Source organism: Ricinus communis, chromosome 5 (genome assembly GCF_019578655.1).
Source record: "Ricinus communis isolate WT05 ecotype wild-type chromosome 5, ASM1957865v1, whole genome shotgun sequence".
Taxonomy (NCBI): Eukaryota; Viridiplantae; Streptophyta; class Magnoliopsida; order Malpighiales; family Euphorbiaceae; genus Ricinus; species Ricinus communis.
This window is the reverse complement of record NC_063260.1, coordinates 26,537,962-26,564,628: the sequence shown is the minus strand read 5'-3', so window position 1 is coordinate 26,564,628 and position 26,667 is coordinate 26,537,962. Positions and strand designations below refer to the sequence as shown.

Here is a 26,667-nt window from a genome sequence, read left to right as displayed (position 1 = left end):
AAGAAATGGGAAAGCAATAGCTATCATACTCTGTTGAGACAGAAATTAAGAGACCGCAAACTTCTTCTTCAGTAAACAAATCATGTAGCCTAGCACCAAGCAATACTACATCTTTAAACCTGAATCAGTCCTGCATATCCTCAACATAAGACATGTACATCTAGAAATTTTAGTGACGTTACATCTGCCCAAGAAAAAAAGAAGTTGCAAATATAAAACTAAACTATCATTATAAAGAATATTTCCACATAAGCATTCAGATATTGCTACAGTGCCAGCTATTAAACAAATGGGAAGAGCTGTAAGACATGTGACAATATGAACTCAATTTAAGTGGGACCAAAACAAAAAGGTTTGCATGGAATGAGTTTTGCTATCCAAACCAGATGCAGTGAGCAATTAAGCTAAGTAGCGAACTACAATTAAAGCCCGATAGCTTTCAAACTTCAAAGAGGACCCTGGAACAAAAATAGCCACGATTTTATAAATAGGTTCTTGTTCATATCAGATATATGTCCAAGAAGCAGGATATCAGTAATTGATCAAAATTGCAAGAAAGATTCCCTTCATGATTCTGACTGTCTAACAAAACCGAACGGAATCAAGGAATGATCCTTGTAAAGGATGCAAAAGTCCTGACCTTGGTCAATATTTTTACCCAAATGTTGCTCAATAGGATGATAAAACCGGGAAAAACCTAGACAGCCAACAAAATCCAATGAATTCGGAATGATTAAATCAAAGAATGTGGACTTCAGAAAACCGAATCCAATCTTTTCATAGCAGAAACAATTGTTGAAACGAAGTGTAATGGAAAAGGTTAAAGAAAATCGATTACTTCAATACTTCTAGGGGCAAAAAAGTTTAAGAGTTATTAGGCGTCAAAACCTGAGGAAGAAATATACAGCGAGACACAAGAAAACCAATATCTCAATTTTTAGCCATACAAGCAACTCTCAAAACCAAACAATGAGATTCAGGAAAACACATTTTTCAGTAAAATCAAGAAACGTAAATTAACAATCCCCTCATTATTCTGACTGTCTAATAAAACCGAACCGAATCAAGGAATGATCCTTGTAAAGGACGCAAAAGTCCTGACCTTGGTCAATATTTTTAGCCACATGTTGCTCAATATGATGATAAAACCCGGAAAAGCCCAGACAGCCAACAAAACCCAATGAATTCAGAATCATTAAATCAAAGAATGTGGACTTCAGAAAACCGAATCCAATCTTTTCATAGCAGAAACAATTGTTGAAACGAAGTGTAATGGAAAAGGTTAAAGAAAATCGATTACTTCCAATACTTCTAGGGGCAAAAAAGTTTAAGAGTTATTAGGCGTCAAAACCTGAGGAAGAAATATACAGCGAGACACAAGAAAACCAATATCTCAATTTTTAGCCATACAAGCAACTCTCAAAACCAAACAATGAGATTCAGGAAAACACATTTTTCAGTAAAATCAAGAAACGTAAATTAACAATCCCCTCATTATTCTGACTGTCTAATAAAACCGAACCGAATCAAGGAATGATCCTTGTAAAGGACGCAAAAGTCCTGACCTTGGTCAATATTTTTAGCCACATGTTGCTCAATATGATGATAAAACCCGGAAAAGCCCAGACAGCCAACAAAACCCAATGAATTCAGAATCATTAAATCAAAGAATGTGGACTTCAGAAAACCGAATCCAATCTTTTCATAGCAGAAACAATTGTTGAAACGAAGTGTAATGGAAAAGGTTAAAGAAAATCGATTACTTCAATACTTCTAGGGGCAAAAAAGTTTAAGAGTTATTAGGCGTCAAAACCTGAGGAAGAAATATACAGCGAGACACAAGAAAACCAATATCTCAATTTTTAGCCATACAAGCAACTCTCAAAACCAAACAATGAGATTCAGGAAAACACATTTTTCAGTAAAATCAAGAAACGTAAATTAACAATCCCCTCATTATTCTGACTGTCTAATAAAACCGAACCGAATCAAGGAATGATCCTTGTAAAGGACGCAAAAGTCCTGACCTTGGTCAATATTTTTAGCCACATGTTGCTCAATATGATGATAAAACCCGGAAAAGCCCAGACAGCCAACAAAACCCAATGAATTCAGAATCATTAAATCAAAGAATGTGGACTTCAGAAAACCGAATCCAATCTTTTCGGAGCAGAAGCAATTGTTAAAACGAAGTGTAATGGAAAAGGTTAAAGAGAATCGATTACTTCAATACTTCTAGGGGCAAAAAAGTTTAAGAGTTATTAAGCGTCAAAACCTGAGGAAGAAATATACAGCGAGACACAAGAAAACCAATATCTCAATTTTTAGCCATATAAGCAACCCTCAAAACCAGATAATGAGATTCAGGAAAACAAAATTTTCAGTAAAATCAAGAAACGTAAATTAACAATCCCCTCATTATTCTGACTGTCTAATAAAACCGAATGGAATCAAGGAATGATCCTTGTAAAGGACGCAGAAGTCCTGACCTTGGTCAATAGTTTTAGCCACATGTTGCTCAATATGATGATAAAAACCGGAAAAACCCAGACAGCCAACAAAATCTAATGAATTCAGAATCATTAAATCAAAGAATGTGAACTCAGAAAACCGAATCCAATCTTTTCACAGCAGAAGCAATTGTTGAAACGAAATGTAATGAAAAAGGTTAAAGAAAATCGGTTACTTCAATACTTCTAGGGGCAAAAAAATTTAAGAGTTATTAAGCGTCAAAACCTGAGGAAGAAATATACAGCGAGACACAAGAAAACCAATATCTCAATCTTTAGCCATACAAGCAACTCTCAAAACCAAACAATGAGATTCAATAAGAGATCTGTTACTTAAAAAACCAGGTCAAAACACAAAAGCACCGTCATGAAAACAACGTTACCCAACGAGTAATCACTATTACAGTCGTATAGCGAGTAGCAATTGGACTGATTTGTCTATGTAGAGAGGATGGAACGCTGAGATTAAATAGTGAATGATGGAAGGACGGGTAGGATTTATTTCAAGCAACAAAGGCGGTTGACTGACTCTAAGTCGGTTAACTGGACAGCTTAACTTTGATGCATTCTTTATTCTTTTATTTTTGCCTTTTTGGGAATAGCAGTTGCTTTTTTAAAAAGCATACCAGTACCTAATTATTGCGAGATGGTATTTGGATTATACTCATTTATTAGACATGATTCGCCTACCCCTTGTATTTAATCTTATAATTTTAATTATAAATTAATGATAATATAAAATAAAATTTTATAAGTTTTAACAAAATTTGAACATTTTATAACTAAACACATAGCTTGAAAAATGATTAAAATACTTTCACGTTCAAATTTTTTATTAATTTAATGTAAAAGTTATGTTAAGATATCTATTAAATATTTTTAAAATTTGTACAAATATAATTGATATTCTAATTTTTACGATATAAATTATTTCATAGTTAGAGAATTAATTTATTGATTAAAATAAAATTAAATGTAAATAAAATATTATGTTCTAAATTAAAATTACTATTTAATTAAAAAATAACTTAATGATCTACATATAAATATTATATTAAATATAATATTTATGTGTCAAAAGTATAAAAAGAATAAATTAATTAATATTTAAATTCACTATATTATAGATATTATAAATCAACATATGTAAATAGTACTTAAGGCTAGTATTTGTGTATACAGAGATTTATTTTTCATTTCTAGAGAAAAATGTTTGGCCGATGGACATTGAAATTAGTTGTGGTCAATAAATACTACAACAAGCTAATGGAAACCATAATTTATAAAAACTTAAAATAAAAGATTAACATAATACGAATTATTATTTACCATTCAGATTAGTAGAAACCAGAAAATGTATTTCATTTCTTTCTACCTACCCACTTGAAACTCTTAGCAGATATTACCATATTCCCTTTGCCCACTTGATTTCAAACTCTCTTCAGCTCCATATGACGACCCGGTTCTTCGGTACCCAAGGTCAAATTTGCTCCTATTAATTTCTTTAAAGCCCCAAATCAATCAGCATATACACTTGGATTAGATCCATTACAAATCCAGGAGACAGACAAAATCTTGGTCTGGTCTTCATGTTGCTTATCCCAACAACCCAAAACCATCTGCCTTATCCTCGTCACAATAAAAGGTAAATGTGACATTAGCTTCCACTAAAACAAATCCAAATGCAAATCATGAATAATGCAGATTGTTCATGCAGTGCCAATACAAATCCTTTGCCTTGTAGACCAGTCCAATACCAACTGGCTTTTCTTCTTGCCTGCCATCAACATATAAGAGCAATCAATATAATCAACGTCCTTAAGTGCTACCTTGTGAGGTTAGATTGTTTCTTCGTTTCTTGATCAAGTTGCACAAGTTACATATTGCCAACAAAGTTGGAGAACCGAATAGTAAGCTTACTTAACAAACTCTGCTCAAGGCTATCGTTCTTCCATGTACTCATATACCAACAATAATTGATTCCTTTCAACACAACGTCCATACAATCTAACAAGATTGTGGTGTTGTAACGCAGAAATCATGCCTTCTTCATTCAAAACTTTCTCAATTTCTCTGCTTTGATCTAGAAGAAAATTGCTTAACAGGAACAATAGTACCACCTGTAGTGTTTTAGTCTTAATTGAGCCTTCACTTGTTAAGGAATTTCTTTTTTCTTAGAAGAAGAAAAAGAAAAGACAAGTCACCTAAAAAGCACTATGCCTCCAATGTTGTTTGCTGGATTAAAGTTGTTTGAAGCAGCTTTAATTTGTCCGAAGGTGAAAATACATGTCTGCATATCTAAACCCAATAATTTTGTTAAAGCAAAACAAGGCTAAGAAATAGAGCAATAATTTCTATAAGAACTGATAAATAAATAAAAGAAAGAGATGAAAACGAAAACTTGCATTCAACCATCTTAAGCTTTGCACAGCTACAAAAGAAACATTGTATGCCCACTTGTTATCCTACACCGTCTTTGAAATCATATCATGACCAAGAGATAAAGCAAACAGACAAGATTTAATAATTCTTATATTTCATGTTTCCCCTTTCAACCCTTTGTCAAAGTTTTACTTTAGCAAGTCCAAAATCTCTAGAATAACACATATGGTTTTTAAGGATCTTCTTTGGACAATACCTAAAAATGGAGTCACAATTTTTCATTTAAAAACTTTTAAGAGTGAATTATGATGCAAGCAATTATCTGAATGTACTTTAAACCAATTCAGCTCATTTGGTATTTGCTATGATCAAGTAGTAAACCAAGAAAATAAACTAATGAAAAATTGAACAATGTTACAGCTACAATTGTCTTCATGGTTGCACTTTCACTTTGCCAATTGGTCCAGTTCTAAGTCAAGAGGAAAAAGTATCCATTTATTGACATGTTACTACAATAACCCTCTAGGCACTCGATGGTCAGTCTACTATTTCAATGATCATCTCATTTTCGCACAATTTTGTGGCATTGAAAATTTACATTAGCTTCTGAGAGACCATTAAATTGCTAAACTGGAATCGAACATTAGAACATGGAAATTCTCTTCAATTTACTCCGCAAGCAGACTTGCTACAACAGCTAAGGAAATTTGAAGCAATGATGATATCAGGTCAGAAGGCAACTCAATCATCAAAGAAAATAATAAGAATTAGATTCTCTTATGATATCAAGAACTGAAATGAATTTTGAAGTGAGATTCAACCAAAACCCATTTTCAATGTTTTTATGCAGGATTTAGAAGGCATAAGCTCAAGAAATGCAGACCGACATCTAAGTAAAGCTACCGATTTTTCAATCTTTTAGCCACACAAGCAACCCTCAAAATCCAACACTATAAGGAAGTGTGAGACAAATTTTAGGGTGAGATTTAATAAAATCTCATTTTTTTTTAATTTTCAGCCACGTATTGCTCTAAAATGACCATAGCATCCGGAAAATCACATAATCCACGCGCTTAAAGAGTCCAACATAATCAGCAGGATTTGGAAGACATAAAGAAAGAGATGCAAATGGAATTCTAAGAATACGCATTATTTAATCCCTTAGCAACATAAGCCACCCGCAAAACTTACACTATCAGGAACTAATGACAAGGATCAAAGAGAACCCTTATTTCAATATTTTTAGATGCATAAGAACAAGAAAACCCACTTTCACTATTTTTAGCCAGGATCAAGTGTACATGAGACCTAAGAAAACCGATAATTTAATATTCTTGCCACACAAGCAACCCACAAAAGCTCACATTGATCAGGAACTGTAATGAAAAGTTTATGGCGATATTTGACAAAACCAATTTTCAGTACTTTAGCCACAAGTTGCTGTATATGCTTACAGAATTCTGGAACACAACAAAATCTACACTTAAATCCATCATAATTACAATATCAAGAAATTTAAACTGAGTTCCAAGAAAAGCCATTTTTCAGTCTTAGCGCAAATATATCTCCACAAAGTGACGAGTTCAATATTTTTTTAATTATGTTTACCTTGAGCCCATATTTTTATGAGACAAAAAGGATGCAACCAAATTTTCACTTTTAGTTTCAGTCCATAATGAACAATCAAAGAATCGATTCATTAAGAAGCAAGACAAAACAAAGAGTTTTAGTTCATAAAGAAATATCAATGAATCAATTAAGAAGAAAGTTTGAAAGAATCGTTTAGTACATATTGTCAAGTTGATAGACGAACCAGATCATCCAAGGGAAGAAGAGCTGGTTAATTACCAAAGACTTTTTATTCTCCTATTTGGAGAGAAATTAATTACCAAGTATTTTAGCCTTTTCTAATAAAAAAGAATTTAGTAAATACACTTATGAGCTGGTTAATAAATAGTATATTAAAATAATATTCTTATAGGATCCCATATTTCTGTTTCAGCCAATAATAGATTATTTTATGGTATTGCCTTTAAAAGAGTTACTCTATTAAACAAGGTATTATTACGAAAATAAAAAAATAATATATAATATAAATTGTCATTACATCCGTATTTCTGTACAAAATATGTCAAACTTTTTGCTTTTTTTTTTTTTTTTTGTTTTCTATTTTAGGTTTTCTTTTGATTCATATTTAACTTTTGGCCTAATTAAAAACAGTTGGTCTTAATGCCGCTGTGACTTCAAAGGGAGGTACTCAAGGGTTTCAAACAAAAACAACCATATGCCTTCTGTTATCACAAAATAGAGATTTTCAGACAGTGTATATGCTATGTACATAAACCTCTGAGACACTCTTGCTTAAAAAAGCTAAAGATTTTATGTTTATTTGCACCATCATGCCAAATTCTACTGCCTGTTTAGATTGGTAGAAGCCAGAGTCCGTGTTCCATTTTCACTAAAACAACCCGTCTCTGTCTCTGCTAGTTAGATGACCATTTCAGATGCATAACTTCATCACCATTCACCCTCCTCCCTTGCCCACTTGGAGCTTTGGAAACTATCTTCAGCCCCATGTCACTCCAATATTCCAGCGAAACAAGACATTATCTTCTATTCACCCTGGATTATGTTCGATAATAATAATAATAATTTTGAGTTCTTCAAGGTTGGAAATTGGTAGACTATTGTGTGCATCATCAAAAGTTGATAGCCACATGAATATCTAAAGTTAATCGAATACAGTAGATTAAGATCCTGACCAGATGCAGACGATGACCCAGTCCATATGGCACATCAGATGGCTGAATTAGAGACTCAGTTTCCCCTGTATTTACGTGTGAAATTTGTACATATTATTTTCTTAAGACTCCAAATCCATCCGCATGTACACTGACCCATTACAAATTCAGGAACAGCAGCTCAACCTTCAAGCATTACTACCTCAGACATTGTAGGCCTAAGCGACGGGGGAAGGATTAGTGCACAGCAAAGCTATTTTTATCATTCTAACTGCTGCTTTCTGTAGTTTGTCATTTGGAAAAAGAAAGGCTGCCAAAAATATTGAGGAACACGGTGTAACAATGATGTTAATCATGAGGGCAGCTATGAAGAGTTAAAAAGCAGAACTAATGCATTGGCCAAGAAGATAAAGGGCCCTCCTCCAAGTTCATCTTTACAGGTAAAGAAGAAACAGAAGTACCTTCCGAGTTGATTAAGCTTTAACATAATCACCTATACTTATCGCGTTTTACATCACCTGTTTCATGTAAACTCGATACTGTACAAACTGTATAACAGAACATTAGTGCATTTGAGCTGCATATTTTGAGAAATTAATTAGCTATGCTCGATATGCCTTTCTACATCTTTAATTGTAACTTTCTGTGTCATTGCATACCTTATCTGCGCAGATCTAATAATCCTATTGAAACACACGTATAGCATTTTTTTAGGCCATAGAGGAGCATATTAATGTGTGATGGGTTGATCAAGTGCAGTACTTATATAGGATTCTCCTTGTACATGGTTGCTATTCGTTTTGTACAATTTGATAAATTGGTATCGCCAGGAAGGATGGCAGACACTGTTTTACAAGTATTATTCTTAGAAAATTTATTGTCCAACCTACTGATAATGGAAAACAATGTATAATCTGCGTTGGCTATTATGGCGTTAACAGTAACCACTTAAATGTAGTTTGTCATTTGAATGCTCTTATCATCCAAGGGGTGGGCCACAATTTGGCCTAGTTCCTCATTGGGATTTGTCCGGATATGACTTAAGAGTTGTTTAAAACACAACCTATGAAAACGTCATGAAAAGAAAGAAAAATAGGAGGTCGTACCCGATAGTCTGGCAGGATAGTTGCCAATGGAGTCACCAGGTCATATAGCTGGATTGCTCCATCTGGCAAGCTCTTTTCTTTGTAAGGGCCTCAAAGATTCTGTCAATCACTTACAACACTATTGTGCGATCAGAGTGCTAAGTGACACATAAATGGTATTTTACACTTGGACTGGACTGGATAACTTACATGTACTGCAATTATTTAATATTAATAATATTTGGCATTCATCTATTATTGGAGTATTTTGCATATATAAAACTAAAACAGATAATAGGATGGATCAAGAACATATCTGCAGTTAAAACTAGCAAAATCCTGGAGGCAATTGCAAAACCTAAAAGGTATGCATTGCTTAACTGCGTTAAGTCACTTTATAACCATCACCATTAGCAAAATCAAGGTTTCAAAAGATGTTATCAAGCTAAATATGAATCGTACATTCCAATCCTCAAATAACTTCCTTACAAAACCTGCACTTGTCATTACAACCTGTCTTCCATCTCCCTTATGGCTTCCTCTATGGCAGGTATGTTCTTCTTTAAAGCCGACCATTGCTCCTCTTTCAAGCTAATCCCTGAACATAAAGCAGAAGTGCAATGAAAGTGGCTCTTCATAATAACAGCACAAAAATGCCAGCACACCAAGAAAAGGAACATGTGCTTAACTAGCCTTTTTACACACAAACTTAATCCAAATTGCCGAACTTCCAATACATGCACAATTGCACAGCCATATTCACACAGATTTATGTCCATGCCAAACCAGGATGATTCAGTTGAATATTAAATCCTTTTCTGGTATATAAGTTATTCACACAAAAACAAGCCGCTGAAACACAATATTATCTCATTATAAATTACACGAGCCATGCAGGAACACAGCTATAATCCAAAACTACTGTAATAAGAATCTTAACTTTATATTGCTTGGTCAATCCATACTAATTTGTTCTAAATTCATAAGTTTTGTACTAGAAAACTATTCCCATATTGAGAATTACTTCTCTATCTCATCCTTTACAAACAAAAAACTTGTAGGGGCGCCACATCAGTCATTACACAAAACCACGCACATAATGCCTGTAAGCTACACTTAAAACGAAAGCCTAATACATCAAAATGACAGGTCAGACAAGGTAATTAAAAAAAAGAAAAAAGAAAATTGATGAAACAAAAATGGACAAATTCCAATGAATGTTATCAGAAAACAGAATGAAATAAGTTTTGATGGTTGGGAAGTTTAGTGTTTGGACAGCAGAAACTTGACTAAGTAAGCACTGCCACTGACACACAACTCGGCTAAAAATATTGTCATAACTACAAACATACCAGAATAATATTTAGGTACAATATTATAGATTCATATTTCATTTGCATCAGTAAAAAGAATCAAAAGAAAAACAAAAAGATCAAACCTTTAGAAGTAGGAAGTTCTTTGCCATCCTTTTTATAAAACTCTCTTATTGACACCAAAGTTGTTCCTCTAAAATTCTGAATCGTAACTTTTCTCTTTTCTGATAACTGAACTTCACCAACAAAATAAAAATAAAATAAAAACAAAACAAGGCAAAATTTATTTAATTTTTTAAAAGAAGAAAGATAAGGCAAGCAACTGACTCTGCAAACGATGAGGTCACCGTCATCGTCAAACTCAGGCTCCTTGCTATGTCCTTGTTCCTCTTTCGCATTCTGTTCTTCTAGAAAGTTATTGACGACATGACGCACAAACGCTTTGTATTCCGATTTATTGAGGTCAAGTTCGAGCTTTCGTGACGCTATTTTCCGAATCTGATTTTCCGTCGTCGTTTCCATGTCTGATTCTTCCAAGATTTCCCTCACTGTCTCCTCGATTTTTATTTTCAGTTTTGGCTCCATTTTTTCTTCTTCCTTTTTCCTTTTCTTCCAAAGTTTCTCGACTGAGTGATAGTACTGACAGTTGAATCAAATCGAATCTAACGGTGGATCGCCTGATTAAGGAATTTGTAAGGTTTGGTGCTTTCCATTTGCTGTTCTTACACAACTGAGAGGAAAGCTGCTGCTGTAGAAGAAAACAGGGTTATTTCTAACCCGCTTAGACTCTACCCCATTTTTAGTCGGTTAATTTAACGCTAACACTATTTGGTTTTTTGTTTAGCCCTATCTATTTATTATCTATTTAATAAAAAGAAAAAAGACGAAGAGATGAAGACTTTTTGTAATATTTTCTATGTAAGAGAAACTTTTTGTAATACCATCTATATCATGACTTCACACGACGCAAATACTATAAATTAACGCGAAAAGCCGCCGTAGTACCCTAATTATCAACCAGACAACCACCTAGCAGTACCACTAACATGTCAGTGCCATAGTTTCAGGTTTCCACCTATTACAAGTTCCTTTACATTTTCATTTACATGGAATGACCTGGAACCATGGGAGATAATCTAAGTATTTTAAGATGTTATAATCAACTATATTTGTTAAAACCAACTAATATTTATCATTCAGTTGACTTGAATTGAACGTAATACATACAAAAGAAATAATTTTTGAACAATAGTGTTATTTTGGATCAACTCTGTCTTTCTTGCCATGGCGTTTCTCAAGACCGAACCTTTTCTTATTCCTTTTTAAAGTCCTTGTTCAAAGTGTACAAGGATGCATAGGTCTCGAAAAATGGTGGCAAGGAGACGTACTCATAGACCCTAGTCCTGCAGGCCTAGGTCCAGAAACTGGAGAATTCTTAATTGAGAGCTGAGACCAAAGCTCCAATCTTCGTTCTGAAGCAAAACTGTAAATTCTCACGCTTGTAAAATTGCTTGCTGCTAAATCACCTTCAGCCTCCCTGCACTTTCACCCTGTTATTCCCACTCTCTCTTACTTTTAACTTTTAATTTGTGCGACAGTAAACTCTCTGCTGCAAATTTCCGTTATCCACACTGACAATAGAGAGTTCCGATCAATTAACGTTACGAATCGAAGCTTCTGCGACTATGTGATACTAGGGTGAAAGTCCAAGAACGTTGGGGGTAATTTAGTCATTGCATTCATACATTCAAAAAATAAGAAAAAACAGAAGGATGCAGCTTAACACTGTTAGTGCAAAAAAAAAAAAAACATGTCTAGCCATTTAGCTGTCTTCGTAAATTAAAGATGTTTACCGGCATTTCTTTTGTATAATTACTGTATCAATACCTAACTAAGAAAGCGGAGGGCAGTTTCAAGTGGGAATTTTCTATGCTAGACAACTCTTAAAGATAAAAACAAAAGAGAAATGACACTGCTACAACATCATTAGCCACTCTTCCTAATTTACTGAAAGAGATCAACAGCACAAATTACCAGAATTAGTCCTGGTTCACATTCACAGAGTATCATCTCAAAGGTTCTGCCTTTTTTTGTCTAAATGTCGTCCAAGGAAGACCGGACAACAACATACTGGTTGCTGACTTGCAGCAGGAGATGAGCTATAGTCAGGTAAGTTTCTTTCCAACAAAAATTTACATCTCAAATGCACTAGGACTAGGATCTACTTTGATCTTCTCTTTGCCTGCAGCAAAATAAAGACAAAAGAAAACTAAATTATACTAAGCACCTTGTAAGGAAAGAGAAAAAGATCAGTTAGCTCATCATCCAAACGAGAAGCGGTGATGAAATATAATCAATAATGACACCAACAGAAATGGCAGCTTAAGTAAAACTTCCTCTCGTTCTATTTAAAAACTGCAAGTTGCAGAATTTACCTTTTCACAACTTGTACCAGAAAACAAAAGAAAGCAAAACAGGAGAAGAGAAACAAACTGAAATGGCTAAAGAAACTAAGAAATCCTAAAGCTTTTGCGTAAAGAAGCATTAACTATAGTCTGGTTGTAAAAGGTACTGTAATTGGAGCCTATTGATTCTAATTATAGGAAAAAGGTAATCACTGGTTGAATATTGGCACTATCCCCAAGTTTTTGAATCTTTGAGAAACCATCAACTAGTCTGACCTATTTGCAACCACCCAAGACTACATTTTGGATTATGGAGAAATAGGAAATAATCAAAAGTGACAAATGAAAATACAAAATAGTGATATAAAACAATAGTAGCAAAAAGAATGAAACTGTAGTAGTCTCTCATAACTCTAAATATATGAAAACAACCAGATGCTTATTACAAAAACAGTACTAAATCCATATACTCCAACAGCTCCATTTTTTAAATTGAGAGGTTATTAAAGCCATAAAAACCTTTTGTATCTTCTCACTCTGTCAATCTACTTCCTAAAGTTCATATATTTTGTCCACCTAACCTCGCCACCAAGTCGAAAAAAAATTACTTCCCCTTTTTCAAGATTCAATTCAGCAATTGGGCATAAGATTTATATAATTTGAGTTAAAGAAACACAGTTTCACTAATCTTCCTAGCTTAAACAATATCCTTTGGCCATCATTAGGCTTTTAAAATTATAAAACAGAACATATTAAGAAAACCCAGAAACGGAAACTCAACGAAAGAATAAACAAAATTGAAAACAGACCTTAAACTCTTCTTGGACCTGAAGACTGGTTTTTTGGGTCTGATTTCTGAGTTTTACCAAGAAATCTTCAACGGCACGACTAACAATCGCCTTGAACGGCTCATTAACGAGACTAATCTCAAGTTCTTTTGATGCTATTTCTCTAACCTTTTTCTCAGTCATTTGGTACAGGTTTTCTCGCTCCAATATCTTGCGCACTCTTTTTGCGATCTTCTTCTCTAACTCTCTACTCACTTCTGGTTCCATTTTAGTATCAGCTTAAGCTTTGATGACTAACGTAAAATTGCTGTGTATTTGATTTCTCTGGTTAGTTCCTCTTTCTGTTCTGTGCGGCTGTGAGCATAAGAGCAAAAGGTTTTAGCAGCAAGAAGTAGGGTATTTTTTGCCCCTCTGTAGAAGGATCTCATACGTCAATACAGCGTCTCAACGTATATTTAAATTTTAAATATAAAAGAAATAAAATTTTAATTTCAATTTAGATTTTTTAATATTTTCTATAAATATTAATCATTTAGTTTTTAATTTTACCAATAAAATAGAATTATAAATGTCTATTAATTAAATATCTAAATTCTTATTGAGACAAAAAAAATTAAATTTTGACGTTATAAATATAAAAAGAATCATATTTGATGAAGAGAAATTTATTATAAATTTTTTTCTAAAATCAATTTTTATTAAATTTTTTATTATAAACAGTATCTTTGGAAATAAATTTATAATAACATTTATTTCAAATTTTGTGAAATACTTTTTAAAAATTAATTTAGATTTCAATTTTTTTTTAAATGAAGCAGAAATAGAAAGATAAGAAAGATATAAAAAATTTCTATAATCATAGCTCTATCACAATATAAAAAATTTCATAAATTAAAAATTTATCCAGAAATTTTATAACTAATTTTAAGAATTGAATGAGATAAATTATATATATATATATATATTATATAAAAGGCTATATAGATTTACAAATTAACTACATAATCATTCCAATAAATCATATATGAAATTAAAAATTCAGGATAGAATAATGAAATGATATCATAAATAATTTTTTATAAAACACAATTATATTAAGATACCAAAAGTGATATATATTCTGATATATGATATAAAATACTTTGATCTAAAATATTCTTGACCAATTCTATGTCATGGTTGTGAAGCTAGGTTTGACTTACTTGCCAATAGATTTTCTCTTTCTTTCTTGTTCTTTCCAAAGAGAAATCCATCTGTTTGACCTTTAGTTGTTTTAATATTAAATCAATTCATACTAATCTTTCTTTTTCCTTCCAAAGACACAAAATTAGCTAAATCATTTTGGATTCAATTTATTATGCTACCATGCAATTCATCATACTTCAATTGGTAATGGCTAACTATTATTGCACTTGAACAAAGTCGATGCAATTGTTTAAAGCTGCTTCCCAACATAATACAACTTCTCTGTGTAATTAAAAAAGATGAACTGCTAACAGAAAGAAAGCACACAAAATTACAGAAAGTTTCAACAAAGATATGGACGAAAAGCAGGGGCCTAGAAGAGACAGCAAATGATGAGATGGTTAATAATTGAACATGTACGATAAGCAAGTAAAGTAAATCTAGATGCTAATTGATGTGTGCAAAAGCAGCTCATTCCAAGAAAATTAAGTTGCGACTTTGCAGAGATAAGTTCAGCAACAGCAATATCTCATGAAGGTGGAGCCTTTGTGCGCAAAAGAGCAGCTCTTATCAGGAATTCCCAGAAGTCTCATATGATAGCAGTATTCCACAGCATCGTTAATACTACTCCACTGAGATTCAGATACAGCTAACTGATGCCAAAGACAACTCATTCCAGAATAAACAATTGCTAAAACCAGGTTTTTGTTTCACATATGAAGAACCTAGACGAGTGGGTATCGGTTAGTAAAGGGTACAGGAGCATACATCTGCTCTAGATTATCCCAGGCCTCTGGCAACCTCAAATTGTCCAAGCAACACTATAATGTATTTGTTAGACGGGTGACCAAACCAGTGGATATTGCAATGGCTGATGCTATCCCATTTGTCTAACTTCTCAGGCTGCTTTCGATCATAGCGCCAAAGATTGCAGTCTTTCAGGAAGCTGCGCATTGTGCGAGTCCTGTGGTAACAATTAGCTGAATAGGTTAGCAATGCTACTTATGTATTAAGATAACTGAGGAAAAACAGCAAGGTGAGATTTTTCGTTTTAATGAATAGGATCAAGAACAATCCACTCTCTAATCTCCATCAAACCAAATCCTTCAAAGCAAAAATAAGCATAGATGCATCTAAGAATCACATGGATTATCAAGAAAACAAGTTATATACCAATAAGTAGTTTAGTATATGCTCAAGCAATTCAAATGTACGGTTCAGATTAGCTCAAGAGGTTGATACAAAGATATAAACATGAGATCACATAGAAAGCTGCTCTCCAATAAATCGTATCAGTTTTGATCACTGACCTCTATTTGTTCGTGTGCTTCGGCATTTTCTTTCTGAATTTTCTCTAGGGAATTGTATCGCCACCTTGTCAGTAAACTTGTAGGGCTAACTGGAGAGATTGAAGCCAACCTCATCTTTCTAACTCTCCCAATTTAGCATTATTGGTCTTTTCTTTTAATTGTTATTATTTCTTGAATTTCAGGATTCTGTTTGTTCTCAGAATGATATAAGGATTAAGGAAGGTTGCTGCAGCACTTTTGTGGCTGCACTTGAGCAGTGACACTCCAAGTACGATTGCCTACTATATAATGAGAAGGGCTATGAGAAGTCTAACTATGAGTTGTGTTAGACTACAATAATACCATATCTACTGCCTAACAACTCTGTTGTTTCGGTGGTTTGGACTTTAAAGCAGTACTTCCCTCCGTCCTTCATGACAAAAGATTAAAGTTCTCAAACGACAATAAGAAAAATAAAAATGACACAACCTTATGATCAGATCACTGAAGCATGGAACACATGACCTTCTCTCTTCTACTTCTCTCATATCTCAGTGCATCCTTTCTTGGATGAATTCTTCAATTGACTATTTTAATGCTCAGAATAGGCATTGGACTTGGCAAAAAATATAGGTATGATCTCAAGCTTCTCATGGAAAATTAGCAGGATAGTTTTTAATTTGCGAAGGCAATTAATGAAAAGACCTTAACAAGTGCTAGATATGGTACAATAAAAGACCTTAACAAGTACTTGATATGGTACCATAAACTATGATGAACATCTTGATCCTGTATAATGTTCTAACTGACAAGGAAACAAAAAGAATTATAAAAGGAGAGAGAATAAAAATAACTATTCTGAGAATCAAAATTAACTTCACAACTTGAAGGGGCAGAACTGGAAAGTATCACATACAAATCCACAATCTATTATTGCGAAAGCTAGTCAATATTGACTGCTTTCCTTTCTCAATCAAGCCACAGATAAGCGCATCTTCTTCCTCAATGCTACCTCTTAAATTTCCTTGGATCTTGCCTTTCCTTGCTGCAAGATTTCACATGATATATAATTGGAACTATGTACACCATATACATGAAACACAGTTTTGCAGAGTCTAGACAAAAGCACTAAACTGAAATTGCTTGTGCATTTGTGGCATCAACCAGGAGTTCAAGGTGAACATCACATACAGTAGCACTTTACCTGGACTCAACCTCAGTGCTGCTTCCTACAGGAGTTCCTGGATTCCCCCTTCCGGAGACAACTTCATCCATGCTCTGCCCTTGTCGCCTATACCTGCCACCAGATGCCACAAATCCAGGACAAGGCCTGTAAGCCTTGATTGGCCACCAACCAAACCCTGAAACTGTTGCGATCCCGCCTTGAATCCTCCCTTCTCCATTGCAACCCTTTTCAATTTCCTGTCTCCCACAGGCCTTACAACCGCTGCAGAAAATGTTGCTTAGTAAGCTTGGCGTACAACATTGCTAGCAAAATGCTCCAAAACCATATGAATGTCACATAGACATATAGTTATCTGACCGTCTATTGTGCAAGTTGAATAGATCAACATGAATCTGCCATAAAGTACCAATTTTCTTTTCTCTTTTCCGCAGGAAAAAGAACCCAGTGACTTTCATGTGCAAAGTGGATATCAAATTTTTCTAAAATGCCTTGTGGTTTAGCATACAAGTAAGAACATGTTACACTAGATTGACCCAAAGTAGCTCCTCAGATGATAACATACAAGTGAAGAATAACAAGCTAAGAATCAAAATCTCAGTCGGTATCAGACAACTAATAGTAAAAGTTTCTTCTCTAATAAGATAAAAAAAGCTAATTACTGGTATAAATTTAAATATCTTTTATTCTTTACTAAATATAGTCAGGTAAAAAGTCGAGAAATTCTTAAAAGACGATAAATAAAAAGAAAAGAGATAAAGGTACCCGACAGGAACCTCGTCAGCATTTACAGGTGGTAATGGTGATTGGACAGGAAGATCATCAGGTGTAGAGGCAGGACCATCTTCTTCTACAACAGAAGTTGAGGAAGAAGAAGAGGAACAAAGACGATTAATGAAGGTGATGGACTTAATAGAAGAGTATCTAGTGAGAGTTAGAGTATTCAGGTTAGTATTATAAGGGCGTTGAGAGGAAAGGGTCTGATTGATAGTTGGAACTGAGACAAGAGTTATTGCCATTCTCTGCCCTTCCCTTCTTCTGTTCGTCTGTCCGTGTGAAGAGGGAGAAGAAGAATAGATAATGGCCACTAGCTTAGCTTCTGCAGTATGGCTTCAAATGCAACTACGTTTCTGTGGCCCCACGCATCATATCTGATCTCCTTACTAGATTACTTTAAGCAAGGAATTGAAGGGAAAAAACAATTTTGGTTGACAAAAAAGGTAAAAAGGTTCCACCGAGATTTGAACTCGGGTTACTGGATTCAGAGTCCAATGTCCTAACCGCTAGACCATGGAACCTCATGTTGTTACGTCTGTCCATATAACATTTTATACTGGTATTGGCTTTTTTCAAGAATACCTTTTTCTTTTTCTTTAATAATGAATTCCAATATCTTGACTTCAGTGAGGACCTTATTTCAGAAATTTCATTTCTATGCGATTCAAGATCAAGAAAGAGAAGTTTCCAATTATTAATTCAAATCCATTATCGGCAGGATATAAAATTATATATAGCTAAACGGGTTAATATAATTTTTCACAATAAAATTGTCATTAAACAACTTATTAGTAGATTAATAAATCATTTTAGAATGACATATATATCACACATCCCGAATCAAGTAATAAGTTTGGATTTCTAGTAAGTCCATTTCATTAGAAATGGATGATGTTTTAAAATATTTTTTAAAATGGCTACTTCAATATGCTCAATAATAAAAGCTTGATTTTGAAAAAATACTAGCATTATGACTGTAGAAAGATTTCGCCAATCTAATGGTATGCTACAAGCGAGTATTTGAGACAAGAAATGAATCTAAAATTAAAAAGAATTTTTAAAGCTTAAAAAAGATATATTTACTTTTTAAAAAGGACTGATCTGCGAATTGCCATACAATTGGATTCGTTGGTATGTACGATTATCGATGCAGTCATCGGTAATATTATGTACGCAGTGATGGTAATAATATTCTTTTACAAAACAAACATTGTACGCCCACTTGGGAACATCATGCTAGTTTTCAATCCCAGGGCTTGTCAAGAGGAAATGATCAAGTAGAGAACATAGGCTCTCTCATCATCAGCAAAAGATAAAAAATTGTGAAAGGCAAATATATTCAAAACTCACATCTAAAGCCTGTCCACTTCACAATCCAATGTAAAAAGGACAAAAAAAGAAAAAGGATATTACACCTGTCCACTTCATGATACAAAATAAAACGATTAAAAAAAAAAAAAAAGAAGAACGTTATCTTCTAAGATTGACTTCCATTTAATTGGTGAACTTCTGCACTTAGAATTTGCTTCTTGAAATAGTGACTATACTTTGAATAGTTGGCACTTCCCTATCAACATAGTTATGAGTATAAAATGAATATAGTGAAAAGAAATGGGAAAACTAAAAAAATTACAGCAGAAAGAAAATGAGGGAATTAACATTGAAAAAGAGATCAATGAAAGAGAGCTAAGGAGACGCTGCTTTTCCTAAAAATAAGAAAAAGAGAACCAAAACTGAGGTTGGAAAGACTGAAAGGATTTCCTACCAAGAATTCATAGAAATTCAAGAAGCTTCCTCCTGCTAACAAATACCACTAATTTCCAGCTAGTATTAAAAATTATCATTGGTATCATTTCTTCTTTTATGCATGCACAATCTGTTGGTCCACATCTCCATCAATGAGCATAACTGAGCTGTGATGATGCACCATGTACCATCGATCATTATGGAACTCAAAGATATTAGTTACAGTAAATGGCCCAGTGTCCATGTCAAAGTAGGTTTTCATGGTAACCCAAGCCATGTCCGTCAGCACCCGGGCACGCACATCCCGAACCTGAAACTCTAGCCCTTGCTCCCAATTAAATGCAAGCTGCCAACTCTGCATTACAGCATTATACCTGCATAAACAAAACATGTCATATTGCAATTTGACTTCAATCAAACAATAAAGGCAAAAGATTTATCTGAAGCTCCGGATAATGATTTAAGTTCATGAAAACCTAATTAAGTTGTCAAAGATGTCCCCCTCCAGTAGTAAATTTAAATTAAATACTATCCAGGTAAAAGTCAGAATTTGGCAATCTTTGACAAAAATTGCACTTTTTTTATTTTGGGTTCTATGACAGGCTAATTTGAAACTCTTACTTGCCATTAGGGGAAAAAGAAAAAAAACAAATCTAAGCTAGAGAGTTCAACTAGGCAAAATTACAGCACAAAGTCCCTGGAAAAGCTTTGAACGTCCAAAAAAATCAATATCACTAAAACTCCACCATTATGACATTCTTCATCGATAGAACATATTATTAGATCTACTAATATTTGTCAACTGACAGTTATCTCATCATATCAAGGAGGACATCAGCTTCCTTAAGTCATCACTTTTACCATCTTTATAATTTGTACCAAAGTGGATACAGCAAGGCACCCATCTTTATATATCAATACCACACTTATCCAAGTATATATATTATTTGACAAATGGGAAGTGAAAACCGTAGCTCCCATCTGCCTTTCCCAAGGCATGCAAGCACTTCACTAACACTACCATATTATTGCCTTTCCGCAACCCAAGAGTTCCATCCATCACTCCAAACAGTTCACACTTATGACTGAATAAGTGCAAATTACAAAGGAAAACAACTTAAATTTCTAACATACTTCTACTCATTGAGGGCCAGGCCATAGTACAAATATAAGCATCTTTAATTCATACCTAGACCAAACCTAAATGTGCAGCTTAAAGATGCATTCTCTTTACAACTTCGAGATTAGATCATGAATTGAAGATAAAATCTCAAATGATTGCCTCAAATTCATAGGACAATAACAATGCATGTAATAGCTTCAGCAAAGAGGCAGGAACAGAATAATCATCTCTAACTCACAAACCATACTAATCACCAAGAGCAAAATTATCAAGCTAAATAAATTTCCTTCTTCTTGTCTCATCAAATGTTTCAACCAGCAAGAAATTTTTTGAGACACTATACACTGAAATCCGAAATCCTAACAATTTAAAATGCTATTAACAGCAGGTCCCCCCGTAAAATAGTTCTCATTCAACCAACTGCATGACTGAAGAGAAAACGTCACAGAAGCAAGCCACTAACCCTTAAAATCAGTCAACAGTTCATATCATAAAACCATGTCCAAATCTAAACCTAAAAGGGAGCAAAGCAATCAAGAAATTAAAAAGTAAACTTTTTAAACGCTGAAGAACAATATATATGTAAATGTATTATCAATTCATCACAATTAAATATGGGCACATACCCTGAGAAAAGTTCCCCAGAAGCGTGAATGCACTTCACGTAGTCCGCATTAAGCCAAATTCTACTCATAGCTTGAAGAGACCTGTCTTTAATTACGTTAAAAAATTCTGTATTGGCATTTACAATGGCTCTTGTAGACGCATAGTAAGCTTTCCATCCATTAACAGGTGTCACTGTATCTTGTTCCAATGTAAAATCCTAACACACAATACTAAAACCCTTCAACAACTAATTAACATCAATCATCAATTTAGTGGATGCTGATATTCTAGACTTACGCATCACAAAATAATCGAATAAAACCCGCAAAATCCAAAATTAACCAACCAAAAGAATAATAAATTTTAGAGAAGGAAACTAACTTTACAATTTTTTAAATAAAATATTGAAATATATATTTTTTTCTTATAAAAAAAAAGGGCGATACCTTGTGATAAAGAGCTTTCCAGGCATTATCATCATTAGCTGCTTTACGCATCAAAGAATTAGTCATAGACAATCTACACAAACTCGGATAATCTAAATAACTAAGCGCGTGTGTTGTAATCTCCGGCACTAACTGTTCCATCATCGACGCGCCTGTCTGCCTGTCCACAACACCCTTTTCCGTTGTCGTCGTTACCGCCGCCACCATATCACCACCGCCGTTAATATGAGCGCAAACAGGCACCGCCGAATGACAGGAACACGAACAGCAACAATTAGAGGTTCTTTTATGAGCAGGTGACGTGGCAGGAGAATCAGAGGGTGGAGATTTGAGGGATGATTTTGATCGGATGGTGAAGAAAGCGAGTAGAAGAGAAAGGAGAGTGAGAGAAGAGGCTAAAAGGAAAGGCTGTGAAGAGAAAACGAGAGTGAGTGTAGAAGTAGAATTCTCCATTCAATTTTAGACATTAAAGCCGTTGTTACACACAACATCAAACCCTAATTTTCAATTTTCAATTTTCAATGTGCAATTAATATGTTTTGAAATTTTTGAATTTATATTTAAGAAAACCCTAATAACGGTGGAGATGATGGAAGAGTCGAATTTTGTTTCGGTTGCAGAGAGAGAGAGAGAGTTGGGGCTTGTAACTCGTGAGTCGTATGTGGGGTCCTAATTACAATTTTCTAAGACCTTTATGCAAGTTTTTGTATTTCAATAAATCAAGACGCCGTCGTTTAGTTCTGAAAACAGCCCAAATAAGGTAAAAATAAAAAAAGTATGTCACCAACTTTAACTGCTAGTAACAAATAGTGGTTATTAGTTTAAAAATATTGAGGTAATTTTATATTTTTGAAAGAAATGGTAAAGTATATACAGAGAGAATTAAACAATTTCAAGGCCATATTTAGTAGCAGAAATTAAATGCTCCTTTGATTCTGGCATATTAGCATAAAATAAGAGCTTCTGTATTCGTGAAAGTTAAACAAAAATAGATGAGTGGCTAACCCAATTAATTGGGCTATAAGCAGTAACGTGATTGGTAATTGAAATGCTATTCTTTTATTTTTAGAATCATTTAGGAAGATAATTTATTATTAGTTAATACATTCATTTTATATGATCAACATAAAAAGTTATATATTAGTATCACTGTAAAATTTATGTATCAAAAATAAATGTAAACGTTAATAAAATTAAAATAATATATTATTTTTTAGAAATATAAAAATTATTCTATAATTTGAAAACTAATTTATTAATTAATATAATATTTAAAATGTAATAATATATTTTATTTTTTAATAAAAAATCATTTATTACTTAATAAATTTTTATAAAAAATTATAAAATTTTATTATCACAATATTAATTTAAATTTCATGTGTTATAAATAAATAAATATATATTAAAATAAAAATTATGTGTCAAAAACTATAGATTTACATGTTGTTGAAATATCCATAAACATTTTAGTCATCAGAACAGAAGAAATTATATTTATTAGATGCCCAAGGAGCTGGATACTTTGATTATTACCATCAGTTTTTAATTTTGTGAAAAAGTATGACGATGGCTCATTAAATTTGATGAGCAATATATGGAATAAGAGAACTAACACCTCAAAAAATAGAAGAAAGGGAGAAAAAGAAACAACATACCATATTAAGCTCATAAATGCAAGGCTTCATGAGCTTATTTATAGTGAACTACACTTGAATTCCAAGGTTCAAGAAGTAACCAAGCAGGTTTAATCATTTCTTTTATTATTTTGTCCATTTGTTGTACTCAATTGTGCAATCTAAAATTAAAAGAACTTGAAATGCCAATTGCAGGTTTTTTTATAATGAGCAAACAATGAACTTCTGAAAAGAAAAGAAAAGCAAAATAATTAGGATAAAAGTGAGAATCAATTAACTACAAAAGAAGGGGGGAAAAAATGATGTGTTGTGAAATAATTTCTCTATAATATTAATAAACAAATAAATAAGAAAAAAAGATACAAGTTAATGATTTTCTAGAGCTAAAATGGATAGAGAGCAAGTTGATGAATATTGATACAGTGCAGTTTTACAAGTAGTGTAACTTTTTGGCATAGATTCACAGAAAGAAAGGAGAGGAGTAGCTAGCTAGAGAGGAGGGTGATGAATATTGTCATAGTGCTGCTAACAAATATCATAACCCAACCTCTACTTGTCCTGCATACCTTATCTGATTCAGAAGCTCCTAAAAATTTTAGAACACTTGATGAAACTAGCTTGATAGTTGCAAAACACATGAAAAAAAGACTCACTGCTATTACTGCTAGCTCCTTGCTCTCTAGATTCGCTTGATCATTCACTAACTTTTCAACATCTAATCTGCAGTATATAACAAGAGAATTTAATTTAACCAGGTAGGTTGAGACCTTCCTGATAAAATCTAATCACAAGTACAAAGTTCAAACCTTAGCATGATGTTTTCTCTGACCAATGCATCCATTCGAGACGAGACATCATCTTTCCATGACTCAAAGTTCATGAGCCCTTTATCCTATAAGTGGAAGAAAGATCAAACGATAAGTTTGACTAATCATGCAATCATCTTTTCTTATATTTTAGGAATTTAGAAGTTGCAAGTTACCATATTTTCCTTCCATTCCATGACAGCATTAAGTTCTGCTTTTCTATTCTCCAAAAGCAATGATATTCTTGATAGCTCTTTCTCTAAGTCGGGCAGAATATCTCCTTGCCTTCTATTCATTTCTTTTATATACTCTTCCAACACAGATAAGTTTACCTCAAGTGATCTCACCTTCTGCAGCAAGATCTTTAGAACAGTATCACCAGGTATTCTGCTAACTGGCTGCTGTCTAACTTCAGTTGCAGGATCTGGGATCTTGCTTGTAGTCACAGGGCTTTTTGTTGTAAATGTTTGTTGAGCATTGGAGACATTTCTTGTCACCATAGCAGCATTAATATCAGTCCCATTTTGGACTTTGCCATTTCTTTTCTCATCAGTAGGATTCAGTTCTGGTTTTGAAGGTGGTCCTGCAGTTGTAATGAGCTTTGGCGATTTATTAGGATTAGTTTCTTCAGGAGATACTAAGAGATCTTCAAGCATTCGCTCGACTGCATCTACTCCATATACCTCAACAACACTCAATGTGCAGTAAAATTCAGAGCCATAATGACTAAGTAGATCCAACTTCAAGTACCTCACCCATTTGGGTTCTGGTAACTTAAAACTTTGACTATGCTTGACATTTGCAGCATTAAAATTACCCAGTAGTTCCCATGTTTCAGTAGGATAATTTAAACTTCCAGACAAGTTAAAGCCCTTGAAATTAGAAGAATAATGCTCAAAATTTGCAATCTTGACAACATCAACCAATGTCTCCTCAGAAAGTTCAATCACAACAAACTTTCCTCCAACAGAACAAGGATTTCTTAGGTATTTATCTTTGTCCTTTCCAAGGATATTACCAGCTCCTTTTGCTTCCTTATTATGTGCAACAACCTTTGCACCCTTCATTGCAGAGGCATAGTTGTACTCTTTTCCATCAGGTTCAAGTCGATGGGTGATGTTAACAAGCTGATTAGGAATTTGTTGGCCTTTCTCTTGTCTCGTTATGTTCCGAAACTCATCTAGATTAAGATAAGTAGAATGATGAGATCTCTCACCAGGTAGTGCTTCTGGCCTACCAATCTTCCATTCTTCAGGATTTTGTGTTTTACAAACTAAAGATCTGTAACCTAAAAAACTCCAGATTACTTCTTCTATCCTATCAGTCTCTGAAATCGAGTACTTCTGATTTGCAAAGTTAATCTGAACTGTAGATTTGTTACAACTGGAAGTCAGATTAAGCTCCAACAGCACTCCATTTGTATTATTGTGACTTATATTTGAAATGTATGACTGTGCATCATCAGAAAGCTTATCTTTTAAAGTGCTACGGCAAGGTACGCTTCTGTTATAAAGAGCCAAATTCCCTGAAAAATGCACACTCCTATAAATTCGATAAAACATGCATAATATAAATGAAAAACTTAGTTCACCCTTTACCATAAGAATGATGCTTGTAACTTTCAGCGGTGAAGAATGCAGTATTTCATGATTTTAACTAGCACAGGTTCCATAAAGTCCTGTTTAATTATTGGTTCATAACTAAGTCATGGAACAATTAACTGGCCAAGTCTAATTAGTACTTATATTATGCATGTAAACTGCAGAGGAATTAATTGCCTCATCTTCAATTTTCTTCGTAATGTCAAACATTTCCATTTTCTCGAGTTTTCTTTGCAACCAAAAGTAGAGTGTTAGCAGGATATTAGGACATTACTATATGTGTCGATTAGAAAGAAGAGAAGGGTTTGCTAGAAAATCCAAACAGAACAATGAGTGAAAGAAAACAACAGAAAATAAAAAACCAAAAGAACTGGACAAAGAACTGAACAAAGAGATAAAGGATAACGAAAAAAATTCACCTTCATTTTCATGGCTAAGGCCAAGTCTAGTATAAAACAACAAGACAAGACACCAAAGTAAGAGCATCAATGACAAAGATAGCTCGTAGAAGCTTCTCCTATTATTCTTGTTATTTTTATTACTGCTGCTGCTGCTATTATCATTGTTCTTTTGGCATCTAATGGCATCAATTATTAAGGAGCCATTTCGAGGTTTCTTCATGATGTCTTGTCCATAAAGACAAAAGGGTATGTCTGTGTGTGTGTTTTATTTTTCTGGTGGCTGTAGATGGTTCTTCCTCAAAGATGGGAAGCCAAAAAAGGAAAAGGGAAAAAAGAAACGAAACAATGGTTATGTCTACGCTATGTGTGGAAGAAAGAGAGAGTACCGCAAGAAAGAAAGAAAATCCACTTTTGGTCTTTAGAGTTCTTTCCATGTTTTCATCACTTGTGTGGCTTATTTACTCCTGATCTTGCGGAAACTGCTTTGCACCATTTAAAGGTCGGTTAATTCGGGACGGATACTGTAGTACTGAAATGCCCTTTCAGTTATGCTTATTAAGCTGATAATAACGGCACCATGTAGGGGCAGTCTTGGGATATAATGGATAGTTTTATCCTCTTTATGTTATTCTTCTCTGTTTAG

At 33.8% G+C, this 26,667-nt stretch overlaps 5 protein-coding genes and 1 non-coding gene across 8 annotated transcripts; all 6 read right to left on the bottom strand.

The window, feature by feature from the left end:
- Positions 1-9,058: 9,058 nt before the first annotated feature.
- Positions 9,059-10,866, bottom strand: LOC8288041 (RNA polymerase II transcriptional coactivator KELP). Its single transcript, XM_002509945.4, has 3 exons — positions 10,359-10,866; positions 10,157-10,262; positions 9,059-9,316 (listed from the first exon to the last, which is right to left on the bottom strand). Exons 1-3 carry the CDS (start codon positions 10,614-10,616, stop codon positions 9,225-9,227), a joined length of 456 nt encoding a protein of 151 aa, XP_002509991.1. The 5' UTR covers positions 10,617-10,866; the 3' UTR covers positions 9,059-9,224.
- A 1,000-nt stretch (positions 10,867-11,866) lies between these two features.
- On the bottom strand, positions 11,867-13,671 carry LOC8288040 (mediator-associated protein 3). The gene is made up of 2 exons (XM_002509944.4): positions 13,246-13,671; positions 11,867-12,273 (listed from the first exon to the last, which is right to left on the bottom strand). The coding sequence occupies exons 1-2, from the start codon at positions 13,489-13,491 to the stop codon at positions 12,253-12,255; spliced, it is 267 nt and encodes an 88-aa protein (XP_002509990.2). The 5' UTR covers positions 13,492-13,671; the 3' UTR covers positions 11,867-12,252.
- A 939-nt stretch (positions 13,672-14,610) lies between these two features.
- LOC8288047 lies at positions 14,611-18,030 on the bottom strand. Of its 2 annotated transcripts, none has more exons than XM_015717799.3 (3): positions 17,647-18,030; positions 16,903-17,145; positions 14,611-15,373 (listed from the first exon to the last, which is right to left on the bottom strand). In XM_015717799.3, exons 1-3 carry the CDS (start codon positions 17,898-17,900, stop codon positions 15,190-15,192), a joined length of 681 nt encoding a protein of 226 aa, XP_015573285.1. In that variant the 5' UTR covers positions 17,901-18,030; the 3' UTR covers positions 14,611-15,189. The 2 variants fall into 2 exon arrangements, with proteins under 2 accessions (XP_015573285.1, XP_025012307.1); XM_025156539.2 differs by lacking the exon at positions 14,611-15,373 and adding an exon at positions 16,346-16,743 and having other exon boundaries at positions 17,647-18,019.
- Positions 18,031-18,107: 77 nt separating this feature from the next.
- Positions 18,108-18,179, bottom strand: TRNAQ-CUG. Its single transcript has one exon. It is a non-coding gene; the product is annotated as a tRNA-Gln (tRNA).
- Positions 18,180-18,978: 799 nt separating this feature from the next.
- On the bottom strand, positions 18,979-22,244 carry LOC8288037 (F-box protein SKIP8). 2 transcript variants are annotated; one of them, XR_001534890.3, is made up of 4 exons: positions 21,580-22,244; positions 21,154-21,350; positions 19,424-19,778; positions 18,979-19,225 (listed from the first exon to the last, which is right to left on the bottom strand). XR_001534890.3 is itself a non-coding variant. In XM_002509941.4 (3 exons), the coding sequence occupies exons 1-3, from the start codon at positions 22,030-22,032 to the stop codon at positions 19,520-19,522; spliced, it is 909 nt and encodes a 302-aa protein (XP_002509987.1). In that variant the 5' UTR covers positions 22,033-22,244; the 3' UTR covers positions 18,979-19,519. The 2 variants fall into 2 exon arrangements, 1 of the variants encoding a protein (XP_002509987.1); XM_002509941.4 differs by having other exon boundaries at positions 18,979-19,778.
- A 1,223-nt stretch (positions 22,245-23,467) lies between these two features.
- LOC8288036 (SUN domain-containing protein 5) lies at positions 23,468-26,541 on the bottom strand. Its single transcript, XM_015728072.3, has 4 exons — positions 26,043-26,541; positions 24,199-25,547; positions 24,023-24,108; positions 23,468-23,936 (listed from the first exon to the last, which is right to left on the bottom strand). Exons 1-4 carry the CDS (start codon positions 26,242-26,244, stop codon positions 23,702-23,704), a joined length of 1,872 nt encoding a protein of 623 aa, XP_015583558.2. The 5' UTR covers positions 26,245-26,541; the 3' UTR covers positions 23,468-23,701.
- Between the last annotated feature and the right edge of the window lie 126 nt (positions 26,542-26,667).